The 18,387-nt window shown below is 69.2% G+C and overlaps 1 protein-coding gene across 13 annotated transcripts in view; it reads right to left on the bottom strand.

The window, feature by feature from the left end:
• Positions 1–518: 518 nt before the first annotated feature.
• R3HDM2 (R3H domain containing 2) overlaps positions 519–18,387 on the bottom strand; it is a 112,097-nt gene continuing 94,228 nt past the window's right edge. For 4 of the 13 annotated variants that reach the window (XM_075901793.1, XM_075901796.1, XM_075901795.1 and 1 more), the window contains 11 exons: positions 15,010–15,099; positions 13,970–14,212; positions 12,383–12,509; positions 10,830–11,068; positions 8,197–8,351; positions 7,401–7,501; positions 5,303–5,472; positions 4,970–5,114; positions 3,964–4,064; positions 2,711–2,795; positions 519–1,210 (listed from right to left, as the gene is read on the bottom strand). In XM_075901793.1, coding sequence (XP_075757908.1) covers positions 864–1,210; positions 2,711–2,795; positions 3,964–4,064; positions 4,970–5,114; positions 5,303–5,472; positions 7,401–7,501; positions 8,197–8,351; positions 10,830–11,068; positions 12,383–12,509; positions 13,970–14,212; positions 15,010–15,099 — 1,803 coding nt within the window. In that variant the 3' untranslated portion in view covers positions 519–863. The remainder of the gene's footprint in view (positions 1,211–2,710; positions 2,796–3,963; positions 4,065–4,969; positions 5,115–5,302; positions 5,473–7,400; positions 7,502–8,196; positions 8,352–10,829; positions 11,069–12,382; positions 12,510–13,969; positions 14,213–15,009; positions 15,100–18,387) is intronic. The other 9 variants (XM_075901807.1, XM_075901804.1, XM_075901798.1 and 6 more) reach the window with 8 other exon arrangements.

The raw sequence follows: 18,387 nt of genomic DNA, 5'->3' as shown, positions 1-18,387 counted from the left end.
GCGGGGGCCTGGCACAGACGCCCCCTCCGAAGACACACGGAGGACGCCCCCACCCCTAAGGGCGTGACCCCTTTCGGATGAGTTGGTTGCCCCCTCCAAGGGACGCCCCGTCCTGCTGAGCCCCGGGTCCACTCCCGGCTCTGCTGCCCACACGCGCCAGCCCTGAGGTGAGTGATTCGCCCCCTGCAGACGGCTCTTACCTCCCTGGTGCACCTCGGCTCCCAGCGTTCTGCCCAGCCCGGGCCCCGCACAGGCCCAGGCTGGGCCCTGTGCCTCTTCCGCAGTGAGGGAAGCCAGGCTGGGGCCCAGGGGCTCTCAAGCTGAGGGTCACAACCCTGACAGCCATTCAGGGCAGCGGCTTGGCCTGCTCACTGGTGATGGGGGCACGTCCCTTGGTGATACCCCAGGAGGGGTACAGTGGGGGGGGCTTGCCCTGCGGGGAGGGGGGAGAGAGGGAGGGAGGAGTCCCAGAGCTGCGGGGGGGGGGGGGGTCTGTCGGTAACCCCTCGCGCTGGGCACAGAAATGGGAAGCCGCTTGAAAGTGACAAGATGATTTTTTTTTTTTATATTTAAAAACAAACCCAACCCCCCCGCTCCCTCTGGATTAAATAGACTGTACAGAGACCAGCCCCTGCCAACCGCTGCATGTGCAAGTGAGCGCAGCGCCCGCCGCGGCACAACGCTGGACCCAGCGCAACCTGTGTCCGGGGGGGCAGTGGGGGCGCGTTCCCGGGGGGGGGGGGGGGGAGGAAATGTTCTTCCACTCCAAAAAAAAATAATGATCAATTTCTCATCTCTTCATTGTGTCCATATAAATAGGGGCCGGGCGCGGGGCGGGCGGGGGGGCGGGGCCGGGGGGGCCCCTACTGGGAGCTGGCCCGCTCCAGCACGCGCAGGTCGTAGCTTCTCTTGGCCACGCGCAGCCGGAAGCGGCTGAGGGAGTTGTTGAGGCGCAGCGAGGCGTTCTGGGCGGCCAGCGGGCTGGGGAAGACGGCCACCACGGTGTACAAGGCAGCGAGGTCCGGGTGGCGGCCGTTCTCCGCCGGGCCGTTGTTGTCGCCGGCGCCGCCCCCGGCGCCGCGCCGTCCCCGCGTCTCCTTCAGCCACTGGATCTTGGCCCCGGCCATGGCGAGCTGAGTGAAGAGCTTGTCGGCCTCCGTGCGCGTGATGCCCTCCGGCAGGTCCGTCACCTCCAGCACCCGGCCCAGCACTGCGGGAGACAAGGCCGGGTCAGCGGCTGGGAGGACTAGTGGTTAGCATGGGGGAGGGGAGTGGCGCCTATCGGTTGGAGCAGGGGGCTAGGAGCCAGGACTCCTGGGTTCTACTCCCGGCTCTGGAAGGGGGCCCTCAGTCCCTGCTTGGATGAATTGGTCAAGTCCCAGGGGTGGGAGGCGGGAAGTCCTGGTGCACTCCCAGGTCACCCCCTTCCCCAGCAGGGGCTGTGTAATGCAAGGCCCTGGCGCCCCCAGGCCAGTCCCCACCAGGCGCAGGCAGACAGCTGGCTGTCAAGGGGGAAGTGATCAGCCCCCAAGGCCCCCTGGCGCCCCCAGGCCAGTCCCCTCCAGGCGCAGGCAGACAGCTGGCTGTCAAGGGGGAAGTGATCAGCCCCCAAGGCCCCCTGGCGCCCCCAGGCCAGTCCCCTCCAGGCGCAGGAGGCCAGCTGGCTGTCGAGGGGGAAGCGTCCCGCCAGCCTGGGGAAGTGGGCACGAGGGGCTGAGCACTTGGGGCTCCGCCGGGGCACCTGGCTGTAGCACGGGGCCTTTGCGGACAGCCAGGCAGCCCCAGCCCCTCCGGCTCAGGGCAAACCCGGCTCCCGAGAGGGCAGGGGAGCCAATGCCCAGCGCAGGGCTTCAGTTAGACCCGGCTGAGAACGGAGCTGAGCCGGGCGGTACCCGGGCCGCGCCCGCAGGCTGCAGCTGTCAGGGCCCGGAGCCTGTCCTGGCCGCGGCTGGGGCTCCGTGCGCCAGGCAGCGTGAGCAGCCGTCCCAGGGCCCCAGCAGACCAAATTCTGAGCTAATATTAAACCAGCCTGTAACAGATCCCCAGCCCCTCCCTGCTCTGTTTCCACTGCCCGGGGCGGGAGGGCGGGGGGTTTAAAGGGGCCCTGGCGTCACTGCTGCAGCTGTCTGGGGGTGGGGCAGGCATCTGCCTTGCAGCCTGGCCCCCCTGTCAGCAAGTGCTGACTCTGCTCCCGGGGGGCACTGAGCAACCACCCTACAGGCCCATGGGCACTTCAACCCCTGCCAGCCCTCGGGCAGCGGGCGGAGGCAGCCGCTGGGATCCAGCAGGGAGGGGCAGAGGGCTCCCAGCAAGCCAGCGACAGCTCTGCTCTAACCACTAGACTCCCCTGCCCTCCCTGAGCTGGGAACAGAATCCAGGCGTCCTGGCTCCCAGCCGCCTTAGCCAGTAGGTGCCTCTGCCCCCAGAGGAGGGGATAGAACCCACACGTCGATTCTTCCCCTCCCTTTAAGCACTGGGCAGTGTGCGTGTCCCGGCACACGCTCCCGCCCGCCGCAGCCGTATCTTCGCTCGGCACGGGGCAGGCAGGGCACAGGGGGGCTCTGCTGACACTGCAGATGCCCTCCAAGGGCAGCACTTCCGCAGGCCACGGGTCTCTCTGCTCTAGACCCCAGCGGGTCGTGGCCAGGATCGGGGATTTCCAGCCTGGGCCGCCGGGCGGGAGCAGCCCCCGAGGCCTGTGGCCACTTGCCTACGTCGCTTGTGCCGAGGTCGGTGGACGCGGACTTGAGGGCTTGTCTCTTGCTCCGGTTTCCGTGCTTCATCCCGGTCTGGCCCTGGAAGAGCAAAGCCAGACACTCACCCGGAGAAGGCCCCGGCCCTGCGGAGCTGGGATGCCCGGCCCTCCCGCTCAGCACACCACGGTGAGCCTGGCTCCCCCCCACGCTGCCGTGCCAGGCCCCCTGTGCCTCGGGGAGAGGCTGCAGGACGCTCGGAGCTGACGCCTGGCTGGGGACAGGACCTCAGCGGGACTGAGACCGGCAGCCGGGCACTCGGCGTGGGCCCTGATCCTGCAGCCCGTGGGGCGCCACTCTGCACCCATCAGGGCCTGCGGCTGCAACGGACCCACCCTCCATTGTAACTTTTGCCTGGTGGGGGGGGGGGGGAGAGGAAATCGGGGCTCCCCCCACCACATTTAGCTTCCTTCTGAGGGGCAAAGACGGCAGGGACCCGCTGGCTGGAGCAGGAAGGGGGGAGGCTCGTGGGGAGATGAGAAATTCTGCCACTTCAAAGCTTGTTCCTTTCCCCAAGGCAACTCCAGCAACACCCCACCGGGGCGCGAAGCCGCAGGCCCTTTGGCTTTAAGACGGAGATTCAGGGAGGTTTATTTCCACGCGATTGCGGAGCCGTGCAGGGACGTCGGCCGTTCCCCCGCGGCGCCGGGCCGGAGCAAGGGGATGTGGCAGAGCCGAGGAACGGCCCGGCGGGGGCAGAGCAGTGGCGGGTCCAGCCCAGGCTCCCATCTCTGACAGTGGCTGGTGCCAGAGACGGCAGAGGGGAGAACAGGGAGCAGCCCCAGCGCCTGGGCGGGGTGGGCTAACAGCCACTGGTGGCCCCTCCTCCGTGAGCTGCTCGCTTTCTTCGCCGAGCCGCGATGCTCTGGCCTGCAGGAGGGCCACGGGGCTCTGTCTACAGCTCTGCTCTCGATGGTTCCCCACCGGGACACGGGCAGGGCTGCGCCACTGGAGACGCCGGGCCAGCGAGGGGGAGCAAGCGCTGCTGACGGTCGCCTGTGGACTGTATCTAAGTGCCGAGGGAGCGGCTCCCTCTGGGGACCCTCCAATCTCTGCATCCCCCAGGGGCCCTCGGATCCTGGCTTGGGGGGTAGAGCCTTCATGTGCTCCCCTTGCAATGCCAACTCCTCCAAGCGGGGGGCTGGGAGGGGCACTGGCTGTGGTGGGGGGCCCCTGCCTGCCTCTGGCCTGGCAGCCGCTCTCCCCCTACCTGGTGTGCAGTGTAGTTGGGCTGGCTGGGCAGCAGAGGAGGAGGGCAGATGGAAAGATTGTACTGCAGTGGCTGGCCCAGGAGGGAGTAGCGCCCGTCGCCTGGAAAGCAGAAGCAAAGGTTTGGGGGGGCTGGGGCGGGGGCTGCAGCTCGGCACAGGAGTTGGCCCTTCCCTCCCTGCTCCTGCCAGGGGTGGGCACGTCAGCTCGGCGTGAGCGGGGGGTGGGGGCAAGGGCAGCTCAGGACGGGGCCTCCTCTCTGGGTACGATCTCAGGGGCAGCAGCAGGCGAGTGGTCATGTGGGACGCGCACAGACCTCGAGTTCCGGTGTCCAAGGGGACCCCGCTGTGGAAATAACCCACCCGGTAGGGCCTGGAACTGCTGGCCAACAGGCCCCGCCCCATGGGGCACCAGACTCCGCCCCTTCCAACAGCTGGCCAACAGGCCCCGCCCCATGGGGCACCAGGCTCCGCCCCTTCCAGCAGCTGGCCAACAGGCCCTGCCCCATGGGGCACCAGGCTCCGCCCCGTTCACCAGCTGGCCAACAGGCCCAGCTCCATGGGGCACCAGGCTCCACCCCGTCCACCAGCTGGCCAACAGGCCCCGCCCCATGGGGCACCAGGCTCCGCCCCGTTCACCAGCTGGCCAACAGGCCCCGCCCCATGGGACACCAAATTCTGCCTAATGCAACAGCTGGCCGAGGGACCCTGCCCCATGGGACACCAGCCGCCGTCCCCTATAACAGTGACGGCTTTGCAGGTTCACAGCCCGTCTCGCCAGCTGAGAGCTCTCACTGGTTACCGGCGCCTTCCCAGGGGACCAGGCCAAGGGCCCAGAGACCAGATGCCAACTCCACAAAGCACCTCTGTCAGCACCACCCCACGGCCTGGGCCCAGGCGCCTCGCAGCTCTGCGTCTGGCCAGTCTCCCGACAGAGGCTCCTCTGGCTCCCAGCGAGCCCCGCGCCCCGCCTCCACCTCGGCTGCCTGCACCCGGCCCCCTTCTCACCTTGTGCTGGGCCCCCGGGCCGGGGGAACTGCGTGAGGACCGGCAGCGGGCTGAGCCCTGCGCACACGCTGGTGAGGCTGGTCACGGGAGACGGCGTCGGGGACTGAGTGGGGGATGTGATGGGGCTGGTCAACTGGGTGCTGGCCTGGAGACGGGAGAAAGGGTTAGTGGCATGGATCGGGCCCCGGGCCCAGCCCCCCGGGGGAAAGCCCAGCTGCTCTCTGCAAGGGGCTGAATCCACCCCCCAGCTCCCCGATGCCTGGGACCTTCCTCTGCCCGGGATGGCTGAGGCCAGGCCCCCCAGCTGCTGTGGAGCCCCCCTCTGCCCCGTACCTGGGCGCTGGTGTCCGGGTTGTACAGGTCCCCCGGCTTCTGCCCCCGCTGGTCGAGGCCGTAGTATTTACAGTGGTTCCACTGCACCACAGGCGGGTTCTGGGGGGGCTGGGGGCCGCTGGGCACGTTCAGCTGCATCACCACCACGCCGGGCCCTGAGGGAGACACCCCTGCCAAGAGGAGACGGCAGCTGGGACGGGAGCACCATGCCGGGGCTGCACTCCCCCCACCCCCCAGCCGGGGCAGGGCCCCACGTCACAGCCAGGCGGCTGGGGCTGGGAGCTGCTCCTCTGGCTGCAGGACCCGCCCCCTGGAGCTGCAGGGGGACAAGGGCTGTCTGGAGGGACCGGGCCTAGCACTGCACCTCATCCTCGGGGAGCTGGCACTGCGCCCCCATCCTTCCCCGGGCCTGGCACTGCGCCCCATCAGGCTCGCTCTGCCCACCCACAGTGGGAGCCAGGAGCCCCCGGGGCACCAGCCTGCGCGTGGCTGGCCCTGTGGCAGTGTGGCGAGGAGGGCAGGGTGGGTGGTTCTGGGCACAGGGACTGCAGGGAGCGGTGTCCCCGACCTCGCCAGGCTCCCCGGGGGAAAGCTGCAGGCAGTGCCCTGGCCTGGCCAACAGCTCGGGTCCCTGGGCAGGCTGGGGCAGAGCCCCCCGGACACTCTGTCCCCCACCTCTTCTCTCCTCCCAGGCGAGGCAGTGCAGCCTAGTGATACCAGCACCTGCCAGCTGCTGGGGCCACCCGGATCCTCCTCCAGCCCAGCCAGGCTCCATGCTCCCAGAGCCAGCAGCTGCAGCCGCCTTGTCCTGGGAGCGGCTCACATGTTCTCTGGGGCGGGGCAGGGCAGGGCTCCCCACTTGGTGCTAGCAGGACGATGGGGGAAATTTACCAGCACAAAATCCTGCTCCAGACGACGGGGGAAGGGAGGCAGCTCAGCCAGGGGGCTGCAGAGGCGCTGGCGTGAAAAACCCCAGGGCTGCCTCCTCCATCCTGCCTGGCACCTCCCCAGCACCTGCCCCCCCTGCACGGCCTGCTGCCCCCGGGGCCCGGTTCAACATCCCCAGCAGCACTCAACCAGCCCGAGCCATGCTGCTCTGGGGCGGGGAGGGGAGGGGGAAGAGGCAGCCAAGTACCACGCTGTTTGGGGAGCCCACGGGATCGCCGCTCCGCTCCCCTCCCCCCCACACCGAGGACTTGGCACATCCTTCTGCTGCCCGGTGCCCTTCAGCCCATTTCACAGCGCGCATGACAGCCAAGACGAAACCCTGGCGCCTCCCTCTGTCCTCCGGCTCTGGGGAGAGAGCCCAGGAGTCCTGGCTCCTAGCCCCCTGCTCTAACCACTCCCCCCTACTCTCCTCCAGGGCTGGAGAGGGAACCCAGGAGTCCTGGCTCCCAGCCCCCTGCTCTAACCACTCCCCCCTACTCCTCTCCAGGGCTGGAGAGGGAACCAGGAGTCCTGGCTCCCAGCCCCCTGCTCTAACCACTCCCCCCTACTCCCCTCCAGGGCTGGAGAGGGAACCAGGAGTCCTGGCTCCCAGCCCCCTGCTCTAACCACTCCCCCCTACTCCCCTCCAGGGCTGGAGAGGGAACCAGGAGTCCTGGCTCCCAGCCCCCTCCTCTAACCACTCCCCCCTACTCCCCTCCAGGGCTGGAGAGGGAACCCAGGAGTCCTGGCGCTCACCTCTTGGGCTGGGAGCACAATTTGAAAAGCTTAGTGCTGGCGGCTCCAGGCTGGGAGTCCGAGTCTGCGGCAATACCCGCCGCTCCCAGCAGGTGGCCCCCGAGGCCCGGCTCGAGGGCCCTGGCTAGCGGATGGGCAGAGGCACTGGCCTCCCATGGCCCAGCAAGGCCCCCGGGGAGCACAGGGCAGCCCCTGCTCCAGCCACGCCCCAGGCAGCAGGCCCCTCCAGAGGGGGGTGGCGGGGCGGACTGGCCGCCCAGCATCGCTCCCCCAAGCAGGCCCAGCAGCACAGCTGGCTGCCCCACACCAGCCTCTGCCTGGCCCCAGCCCGGCGGCTGCTGCCCTCGGCGCTCACGGACCTGGGCTGAGACCACCTGAGTCGGGGCAGACACCGCGGGGGGGCCCGTCTCCTTACCTGAATACTGCTGCTGCATCTGTGGTGGGCTGCAGGGCGAGGGAGACTGGGGCATCTGGTACTGCTCGGAGCCGGGGGCCTGCAGGTACCCGACCGAGGGGCTGCCGGGAGAGAGCTGTGGTGAGGCGCCGGGGCCGCGTTTCCCCCGATCCGGCCTCGGAGGCGGTTCCTGCTCCCCCAAGGGCTGGGCTCCCTTCCCAGAGTGCCCGTGCATGGGGCCGGTTCCAGGGAGGAGCAGCACCCGAGGAGACCGGCTACGGACACCGGGGCGGGGCAGCGCGAGAGGGTGGTCGCGGCCCCCGACTGGCAGCCTGGGGAAGGGAGAGGAATCGACGTCTCCTCGGGCAGGGCCCCGCCTGGCAAGGGCCCCCCAACTGTCCCAGCCCCGCACCCTCCTGCTCTGAACCAGGCGAGGCCGCGCAGCTGCAGGGGCATCTGGGGCAGCCGCGAGGATTCCACCGCCCACCCCGGCCCAGCGCTGCCCGAGGACATGGCAGAGTCTGGGGCAGGAGAGGCTCCAAATGCAGCCCCCCAGGACTGTCCCTCCCCAGCTCTGCCTTGCTGTATCTCCAGGCCCCGACCCCATGCCTGGCTCGGGGGGAGGATTCCAGCACGGCAGGAGAGCAGGGGTGCCCCACAGAGCCACAGCCCCTCCCAGCAGGCTCTGCTAACGGCTGCCCCCGGCCAGCACCCACAGCACCCCCTTCCCACGGTGGATGCAAGGAGGGGGAGCGTTCCACCCCGCCCACGTGCAGGGAGTGGAGCTTGGGAACGGCCCCGCAGGGATCGCCTGTACCTGGTGCCGTTCTGCTGGGCTGTGGGCATGACGCTGTAATAGACGGGCATCCCGCCCGACTGCAGCCCTCCCTGCACCGACTGGCTGGCGGGCACCAGCACGGGCTGCTGGAACGGCTGCTGGACCACGCCCTGCGACTCGCTCGCCACTGGGACCTGCGCAGGGAGGGGGAGACGGCGGAGCTAGTATCCGCAGCACGGCCCGACGCACAGCAGGGAGTCCACGCAGGCCGGGGCAGGGGGCACAGAGCCCTTGGCACTGCGGGCTGCGGCTGGCTCTGCCCCTCGCCGTTCAGGGCGTTCGCGCTGCGGGTGCCAGGCCCTCTGCCTGCCCAGCACGGAGAGGGGTGACACCAGGGACAAGAGCAAGAGGGGGACCCGACCAGTGCAGCCCACGAAGCGCCCCGCCTCTGGTCCACGCCCCGGCTGTGCATTGTGGCGGGAGCTAGAGAGTGTAGCTGCTACTATTAATACTCAGTTGCCCTGGAAACTGGCACGGGGCAGCGCTCAGCTGTCAGGGCTCACGCAGGCCTGGCTCTTGCAGTGCCACGTGGGAGCGCCGGGGGAGACCCCTGGGGAGACCCCTCGCCCGCGGGCCAGGCTCTAGCAGTGCCACGTGGAGCGCCGGGGGAGACCCCTGGGGAGACCCCTCGCCCGCGGGCCAGGCTCTTGCAGTGCCACGTGGAGCGCTGGGGGAGACCCCTCGCCCGCGGGCCAGGCTCTTGCAGTGCCAGGTGGAGCGCTGGGGGAGACCCCTGGGGAGACCCCTCGCCCGCGGGCCAGGCTCTTGCAGTGCCACGTGGAGCGCTGGGGGAGACCCCTGGGGAGACCCCTCGCCCGCGGGCCAGGCTCTTGCAGTGCCACGTGGAGCGCTGGGGGAGACCCCTCGCCCACGGGCCAGGCTCTAGCAGTGCCACCTGGGAGCGCCGGGAGAGACCCCTGGGGAGACCCCTCGCCCGCGGGCCAGGCTCTAGCAGTGCCAGGTGGAGTGCCGGGAGAGACCCCTCGCCCGCGGGCCAGGCTCTTGCAGTGCCACGTGGAGCGCCGGGGGAGACCCCTCGCCCGCGGGCCAGGCTCTCGCAGTGCCACGTGGAGCGCTGGGGGAGACCCCTCGCCCGCGGGCCAGGCTCTCGCAGTGCCACGTGGAGCGCTGGGGGAGACCCCTCGCCCGCGGGCCAGGCTCTCGCAGTGCCACGTGGAGCGCTGGGGGAGACCTCTCGCCCGCGGGCCAGGCTCTTGCAGCGCCACGTGGAGCGCCGGGGGAGACCCCTCGCCCGTGGGCCAGGCTCTAGCAGTGCCACGTGGAGCGCCGGGGGAGACCCCTCGCCCGTGGGCCAGGCTCTAGCAGTGCCACGTGGAGCGCCGGGGGAGACCCCTCGCCCGTGGGCCAGGCTCTAGCAGTGCCACGTGGAGCGCCGGGGGAGACCCCTCGCCCGCGGGCCAGGCTCTTGCAGTGCCATGTGGAGCGCCGGGGGAGACCCCTCGCCCGCGGGCCAGGCTCTTGCAGTGCCACGTGGAGCGCCGGGGGAGACCCCTCGCCCGCGGGCCAGGCTCTAGCAGTGCCACGTGGAGCGCCGGGGGAGACCCCTCGCCCGCGGGCCAGGCTCTAGCAGTGCCACGTGGAGCGCCGGGGGAGACCCCTCGCCCGCGGGCCAGGCTCTTGCAGTGCCACGTGGAGTGCCGGGGGAGACCCCTCGCCCGCGGGCCAGGCTCTTGCAGCGCCACGTGGAGCGCCGGGGGAGACCCCTCGCCCACGGGCCAGGCTCTTGCAGCGCCACGTGGAGCACCGGGGGAGACCCCTCGCCCGCGGGCCAGGCTCTTGCAGTGCCACGTGGAGCGCCGGGGGAGACCCCTCGCCCGCGGGCCAGGCTCTTGCAGTGCCACGTGGAGCGCCGGGGGAGACCCCTCGCCCGCGGGCCAGGCTCTTGCAGTGCCACGTGGAGCGCCGGGGGAGACCCCTCGCCCGCGGGCCAGGCTCTAGCAGTGCCACGTGGAGCGCCGGGGGAGACCCCTCGCCCGCGGGCCAGGCTCTAGCAGTGCCACGTGGAGCGCCGGGGGAGACCCCTCGCCCGCGGGCCAGGCTCTTGCAGTGCCACGTGGAGCGCCGGGGGAGACCCCTCGCCCGCGGGCCAGGCTCTAGCAGTGCCACGTGGAGCGCCGGGGGAGACCCCTCGCCCGCGGGCCAGGCTCTTGCAGTGCCACGTGGAGCGCCGGGGGAGACCCCTCGCCCGCGGGCCAGGCTCTTGCAGTGCCACGTGGAGCGCCGGGGGAGACCCCTCGCCCGCGGGCCAGGCTCTTGCAGTGCCACGTGGAGCGCCGGGGGAGACCCCTCGCCCGCGGGCCAGGCTCTTGCAGTGCCACGTGGAGCGCCGGGGGAGACCCCTCGCCCGCGGGCCAGGCTCTTGCAGTGCCACGTGGAGCGCCGGGGGAGACCCCTCGCCCGCGGGCCAGGCTCTAGCAGTGCCACGTGGAGCGCCGGGGGAGACCCCTCGCCCGTGGGCCAGGCTCTAGCAGTGCCACGTGGAGCGCTGGGGGAGACCCCTCGCCCGCGGGCAGCCTACAGCAGCTCCCCCCAGCTGGGCTGGCGTTGCCCCGCAGTTCCGCCATGCCTCTTCGGCACACCCTGTTCCCCACCTGGTACGACGGCAGGGCCGTGTACTGGACCATCAGGCCTTGCATCTGGTTTCCCATGTTGCCTCTCTGATTGCTGAGCAGGCTGGGGGTCTGGGACTGCTGCACTCCCAGCATGCTTTGCATCTGGCTCCCCATGTTGCTCCTCTGATTGTTGAGGAGGCCGGGGGTCTGGGACGGCTGGACTCCCATCATGCCCTGGTACGTCTGCTGCTGGTTGGACATCATTGGCTGTAACCCTGCTGCAGGACAGGGGAGGGGGTCAGCGCCGGGCTCCGGGGCAGCACAAGGCTGCGCTTCGGGTCCCTGCCCCAGACCTGGTGCCCAGGCTGCAGCCAGGCTCTGCAGACCAGAAACCACCTGACGGGTGCAGACCCTACGACCGGCACCATTTCTACCCCCCCACACTTCCCCGGGAAGTTCCGACCTCGCCCCCTGAGGCGTGGGAAAATCCCCGGCTGCTGTGGAGCCCTTTCCACCGGCGGACGTCCATGCCCTGGATGGGGGGGAGGGGGGGGTCAGTATTATCCTTCCCATTTCACAGGTGGGGAAAGTGAGGGCCCAGGCAGGGTGCGACTTGTCACCCAGCTGCAGGGAGGAGCAGGGAACAGAACCGGACTCCCCTGGTCGCTCTGCCTCCCCCAGCGGAGCTGCGCCCGCACACAGGCGAGGTTTGACAAGGCGGTTGTGTCATGGCAACCTTTTACCGAATAAACACCCAATCCTCTGCTGAGCCCCCATCTGGTGGCAGAGAGTCCCACAGGCTATTGGGGAGGGTGGACATGGTCCCATTTTCGGTGCTCTTCTCATGCCTTGGCAAGCGGGGTTCAACGTTCTTTCCTGGGCTCAGGAGAGGACCAGCCCGAGGAGGGTGGGAAGGGCCGGAGCCACCCATCATGGGGCGTGGCGGGGGGCCCAGTGCTTCTTGGCCTGTGGCTCCCCAGGCTGAAGCACGTCAACCCCAGGGGAGAACCAGGTATTGCCAACGCCAGGTACGGCGAGTTAAGCGTCACCGCGGCGCGGGGCTCCCAGCGGCTCCGGAGGTGGGTCCCTGGGCCCAGACTATCCCTCTGCGGTCGGGGGGAAGCTGCTCCCCAAAGCAGCAGCAGGCCTCAGACCCTGTGTCGCTTTCCGCTCGTGGCCTGGATGGACTCTGGCTGGGCAGTCACTGGTTGCTGCGTTGTGCTGGTCTCTGTGCAGGGCCCGGGGGGGATGGTCCTTGTAGGCTAGGTGGAGGTATCTGAACAAAGCCAGGGGCGTGGCTGCCTGGAGCCTAGGGACCAGCTGCTGGGAGTTGAGTCCGTCTCCGCTGTGCTAGGCGGAGGGAGGGTGCTTTATACCAAGGAAGGGGGCGAAGCCCCTTCCCCCCAAGAGGACTAGGCGGTCTGCCCTGGCTCCTGTGCTGCACGGTGTCTCTGAGAAGCAATAAGCCCTTCGACTCCTGGCCGGCGGAGGGTCACGTCTGGCTGCAGGCGGGGGTGCAGGGTCGGGGGCCCCCGATGCGCCGTCACAGACCCCCTGCCCTCCCCAGCCCGCTGGCTGCCCGTGCCCCTTACCAGGCTGCTGTGAAGGCTGGGGGAGCGGCTGATTGCGCTGGGGGCTGTAGGCCACCGGGTGACTGAGAGGTCGGTATTGCTGGCTGGAGTTTGGATACTGCCCGGGCGGGTAGTACGAAACCTGAATCTAGGGGAACAAAGCGAGTCTGTGGATAAGTTGGGCTGCTCCGAGCGACACGAGAGATGGAGCCCCGCCCCAGCCCAGCCCCCTCCACCCATCACAGCAGTTCCTGGATCAGGCTGGAGGCTTGGATCCAGCGGGACTCACACTGCCCGGGGTGGGGCGGGGCAGATGGCTATTGGTCTCTGGCCCGCAGCTCGCAGAGCAGCCTGGTCTCAGGAGGATAACGGTCCCTGGGAGGAACCCCAGCCCCCACCTAATGCCATCAGGGTGGGGCCGCGGGGGAACCGCCCAGCCGCAGGACGGGGGCCTGACACTGTGTCCTCAGAGGTCCCTGGAGCGGACGGCTGGACGGGCTGTTGGACGTCGGCACAGAGCTCCCCGGCCAGCACGTCAGCCGCTCACCTCCGCAACGTGCTGGAGCAACGCGGCTCCCAGCCTGGCTGGGTCTGGAGCCACCTGGGGCAGAGGACGCGGCTCCCCCCGGCCCTTGTTTCCAAGGGTTCAGCGCCCGCCCTGCTGCACACCTGGGCTCGCTGCCAGCCAGGGCAGGCTGGGCATCGCCCATCAGCCATTGCTCGTGTCCCACCTTCTCCGCGAGGTTAAAGAGCCCAGGGGTACCTGGGCTGCTCTCTGATCTGGACGCGGGGATCCCTTCACCCCACTCGGCCTGCAGCCGTCTCTGGGGGTGACACACGGCCCCGCCCCGCCCCGGGCCGGAGCGCAGGAGAACCAACTGCCGCCGGCCACTGGGTTTTCTTACGCTCCCCCGAGACGCCACAAGGAGCCCTGTGCTCGGCCGGTCTCGCCTCCTGACCGGGCCCTGGGACCCCCCCAGCTGTGCGGTGAGAAACGCCCCCAGGGATCCAGACAAAGCTGCTAGTGCCAGAGCCGCCCGTGGCCTCGACTCTCGCTGAGCCGCTCCGATGGCTAATTCCCACCGCTGGGAAGCGTGTTCCTGGGCCTGGCTTCCCTTCCCAGGGGCTGGCTCAGGCTCGACCTTCCTCTGCTGGACTTTGGTGCCCCTGCAAATTCTTCCGGACGGCTCTTTAGGGCATGGCCGGTACCTGTCAGCCTGAGGGGCGGTGCCAGGTGGCCGGCAGAATTTGCTGGGCTCTTCCAGTTCCGTGCAGAGCCCTTGCGGAAGGACACGCCCCCAGCCAGCGGAGGAAGGCCTGGGCTCTGCTTGGGAGGCCTCAGAGCTGGGGAGCCATGCGAGGGAACCGAGCCCTCCTGGCAAAAGTCTCTGCTGGGGAGGAGCCAGCCCTCGGCCCAGCCCTGAGCAAGAGCCTTCCCGTGCAGACAAGCAGGGCCCTGCAGCCCCGCTCCTCAGTCACTGCTGCGCCCGACAGCCAGCGCAGAGGCCGCGGGCCGAGTTCCAACTGGGGCCAGAGGCTCCGCCTGGGGGCTGCCCCCCGCTCACTCCAATGCTGCACCCCGGCCTCCCTCGCCCAGGCCGTGCTTACTTGCTGGGGGGGCTGCAGGTAGCCCTGGGGCGGCAGGACTTGCTGCGCAGGGGCCGTGTGCCCCGAGGTGGAGTAGTTGGAGGCAGTGATGGGCTGTCCTGGGGACGCCATGATGAATCCCGTCTGCTGAGGGTGCTGGGAGAGGAGGGGCGGCTGGAACAGGGCCGAGGACGGGTCCGGAGCTTCCGTGGAGCCCTGCCGGCTGAGGCTGATCTGCCCGAAGGGGGTGCTGAGCTCGTCGGCCTGCGGGTGGAGAGAGAAGAACAGAACATGAGCAATGGTGTCTGAGCCACGGCACGGCGAGCACAGGAAGCTCCCCCCTTCTCCGCCACTCCGAGCTGCTGTGGGAGACGTGCCCTGCCCTGAGCCGGGCACCTGGGGAGAGCGTGTGTGCGCCTCTGCGGACGGTCCTCCAGCCTGGCTCAGGGGCTGGGACAGTGGAGGTGCTGAGAGCGAGAGGGGGTCACTAAATAACAGGTACCGGGGAGCAGACTGGGCCAGCAGCCATATCGCCCCAGTTCTTACAGCCTCGGGGTCTGCCCTCCCCTTGGGACTCCTCCCCCGCTTCACCTCGGCAGTCACTGCCCCTCCAGACTAGGGCAGCTCGCCCAGCCGGCCACCGCTGCTCACAGCCCCGAACGCTGCCTCCGGATGCCCACAAAGACCACAGGGGCCGGGGCCGGAGCGATCGGACACGGAGCTGATGCTCCTTGCGCAGCCCGGAGGCTAACGGGCAGCACCTGCCGGCTGCGTGGGAATCCAGACCCCAGGCATCTGCAAAGCCAGCCCCAAACGCGGGGGCAGCCCCTCCCCTCTTTCGTCGCTGCTGCGGAGGGAGCACGGCTTGGCCCCCCACGATGCTCTGCCCTGCCTAGCACGCCCTGTGAGCGCTCCGAGGGGCGAGCCGGCGCAGCATGCGCTGTGCAGCACGGCACGTTTAACGGGAGCCCCTCCCGGAGAGGCGGGGTTAGCGAAGCTGGCACGACACAGACACGGCACACACGGGACAGACACGGGCGAGCACAGGAAACGGGTTATACCATGTTGTACTGCTGGGGTGGAGAGACGGGCAGGAGGACCTGGGGACAGGAGCTTGGAGAGTACTGAACAGGCTGCAGAGCTGGGACGGGCTGAGAGCAGCGAAGGGGAGAGAAGAGAGGATGGGGGGGAGAAAGAAGGAAGGGCAAGGTTAGTTATCGCGCTCGCTGCAGACACACAGATGGGCGCTGAGGCGGGGCTGCAGGGAGCGACGGTGTTTTCCGGAGGCTCCAGGAGCTGGGAAAGCCTGTCTCTGCGGGGGGCTGGGAAGACGGGGAGGGGGCAAACTGTACCGCCTTCTGCTCCTCCAGAGACTGCACCCCTCTGGGCGTGCTGCAGGGCAGGGTCCCCACTCTCCTGTCACCCCCTGCCAGCTCCCCAGCACTGGTGCCTTTCGGGGGCTGTTCTGCTGCCCGATGGCGCCGGGGCCTGGGGCCGGTTTGTCTCACCGCTGGCTGCATTACACTTCCACTCCGCTGACAGCTCATGAGACTTCAGCCCCCAGGGGGGCCGGGTGCTGCCCATTCACCGCCTGGTTCCCCACTTTTCAGGGCCCAGAGGCGCCCACGATCCCAGGGCTCCGGGAGCTGAGGCTTTGGATGGCACAGCAAGACTCGGCGGCACGGTGCCTCCAAAGCCCTTGCCAACCCCCCGCGGCTCCGGCAAACTCCCGCCGCGCTCCAGTTCCCCGGGTGGAGCAGCCAATCGGGGCCAGTTGCGGGAGGGGCTGGAGCAACGCAGCCCCGCCACTCCAAGCCGCAGCTGCCACCTGCCACTCAGCTGCGCCCTGGAGCCCAGACAGCTCGGCTCCCGCCTGGCACCACCCGCCGCGCTGGCGAGCTGGAGCGGTGGCTGCCACTGCCCTGCCTGGCCTCTGCTAAGCTGCCCTCGCTGGGGGCCAACGCCCATCTCCCCGCACGCTGCCGCTCTCCCCGGAACAGGGCAAGGCCAGGCAGGGAGCCCGCCACACGGCCTCCCTCTAGTCTCCTCCCCCCGGCGGAAGTGCACCCCCCCGAGCAATGCAAGCCTCCCGGCGGGCGCTCTGCCCCGCAGCTGGGATCTCTCCCGGGTCACTGCTCCGCCGAGGGGCTGCATGCACACGGAGGGGGTGAGCAGCTGGCTGCACACACAGTCAGCCTTTCAGAGTCAATCTGGATCAGCACGTCTACATGGCTAGGGCTCTGTGGGTATCCCATGGTGCTTTGCTCCACTGCTCAGCCCTGTGCATGCTGGGACTGCACTGCAGACTGTGTTTTGGGGGGATGGCAAACGGCTGCTGCGCATGTTACACCGGGGCTAGGAGCAGGCCTGGCCGGGGCCCCTCGCCGTGGCGTCCAGTTTGGCAGTGCCCCGGTTCTCGGACACACACACACTACGGACAGAAGGGCCGTCGTGGCCAGCTAGTCTGACCTGCCCCACTGCAGGCCACAGAACCTCCCCCTCCCCCGTCCCGTAACCACCCCCGACCTCCGGCTGAGGTACTGACGTTCAGGTTACAGAGACTCCCCCGCTGATCCCTGCGAGCGACCCAGGCCCCACGCTGCCGGAAGGCGACGCCCCAGGGCCCCCGCCACTGTGATGGGGGGGGGGGAGTGGGGGTTCCTTCTCAACCCCACATCTGGCCCGAGTCACCGCCTGAGCACATGGGCGAGAGCCACCAGGCAGAGGCCGGGGGAAGTTCTCTGGGGGAACGCGCAGCCCTCCCGGCTAGCGCCCGACTGGCCTGGGAGATCCTGGCGGCCAGCAGGGGCGGCTCCGCAGACTGACCAAGCTGCCTGGACGCCAGTGCGGGTCCCGGACGGAGGGTCAGAAACCTTCGCCTCATCTCAGCCTCCATGTGCAGCTGGCCGCTTCCTAGCCGTGCGCTCCAAGCAGCTTCCGGCGGGTTCCCTCCCGCCACAGCCCAGCACGTGGCTTCCACCGGCTCGGAAGCTGGGGCGGGGCCGTTGTAGAGCGTAACTAGCGGGGGGAACGCTGCCTCTGACTACGGCCGGTCTACGCTGGCGCTCGCAGGACCCTCCCACTCCTAGCTGCCCCATCCAGGGCAGATCCCGGGGACAGCGGCTGGCGAAATGCACTTCCTGCAGCCATGGCCGCAGGGTTTCTCAGCAGACGCTGCAGGCTGAACCAGCCAGGGAGGAGCATGGCGGTTACCGGAGAGGGCCCCATCCAAACATGGAGCATCCCACAAACCCCGGGGCCCTGGTCCAGTTTCCAGCGTGGAGCTGCGCAGGACACCGTCTGCGGAGGAGAGGACAGGCCCCGCGCCCCCTGGGGGGCTCTGCTATTGAGGGACACTTTGCAAACTCTCCCCGTGGGGGAACAAGCCTTGGAAGGGATCCCCAGAGACCTCCAGACAGGCGGGCGTCAGACACCCCCACAGGCCAGGGGAGCAGACACCGGCACCCGCAGGCAGCCCAGGGGAACCGCGAGGACACGGTTCCCGCAGACTCCGAGGATGGAGGAGCAAACGCAGATGCTTTCCAAAGGGCCACATGTCCACACCCAGCACTCCTGGGCTCGCGCCAGACGGAGAATGAACCCGGGCCTTTGGAAACATGGGAGACGGAACTCTGCCCCCAGGACTCAAGCTCAGGCCTCCTGCTCCCTCGGCTGCAGCTGGGATCGCGGGACGGGAGAGTTCAGACAAGCAGCCCTCCGGGACGCTGCAGGGCCGAGCACGCAGGGGAACCGGGAGCCGGCGCACGAGGCTGCTTCGGTTCACGTCCAGTTGCCCAGGCTGAGCTGAGCGTCAGGGCGATTCTCGGAGGCGGGGGAGGGAGCCCCTACCCTGAGCGGCGGGGACGAGGAAGCGGGCAGCGCTGGGTGCCCAGCTGAGGCACAGGCAGGCGGCCGCGTGGGCAGGCTGGGCACGGCACGGCCTTTGCTGTTTCAAGGCCCGGGAGATTTGCACAGAAGAGCTAAGAGGTGTCAGCACAAGCAGCCTGGCCGGAGGACAAGCAACAGCTGCCGGGCTCCCTGGCCCCACCGCCGAGCTGCTTAACCCTGCCAGTCTCATGGCCTGGTCTCAGGAGGGGCCAGCAGAGCAGGGCTGTCCGGGGCTCCCAGGGAAGGAAGCGCTCACGCTAAGGAGAAGGGAAAATTTCCCCCGGGGACTCCCAGCTCCCCCCATGGCAGGGGAAGGGCTCCGGATTGCGGGGGGTCATGTGCAGCGCTTCCCGAGAGCCATGTCGGAGCCCACTGCTGAGAGCCAGGAGCGCCCGGCTCCAACCCCAGCTCCCAGCACTGACTCGATGGCCTGACTCTCCCCGCGGCCTTGGCTCTGCCTCTCCTGGGCACGGAGCATCGAGGGCTCTGACCGCACGTGGCAGACACAGCTCAGGACACGAGCTCCACTCACCCTCCTCGGGTGACGTCTG

Source organism: Pelodiscus sinensis, chromosome 19 (genome assembly GCF_049634645.1).
Source record: "Pelodiscus sinensis isolate JC-2024 chromosome 19, ASM4963464v1, whole genome shotgun sequence".
Classification (NCBI taxonomy): domain Eukaryota; kingdom Metazoa; phylum Chordata; order Testudines; family Trionychidae; genus Pelodiscus; species Pelodiscus sinensis.
This window is presented reverse-complemented; position numbering and strand designations above follow the sequence as displayed.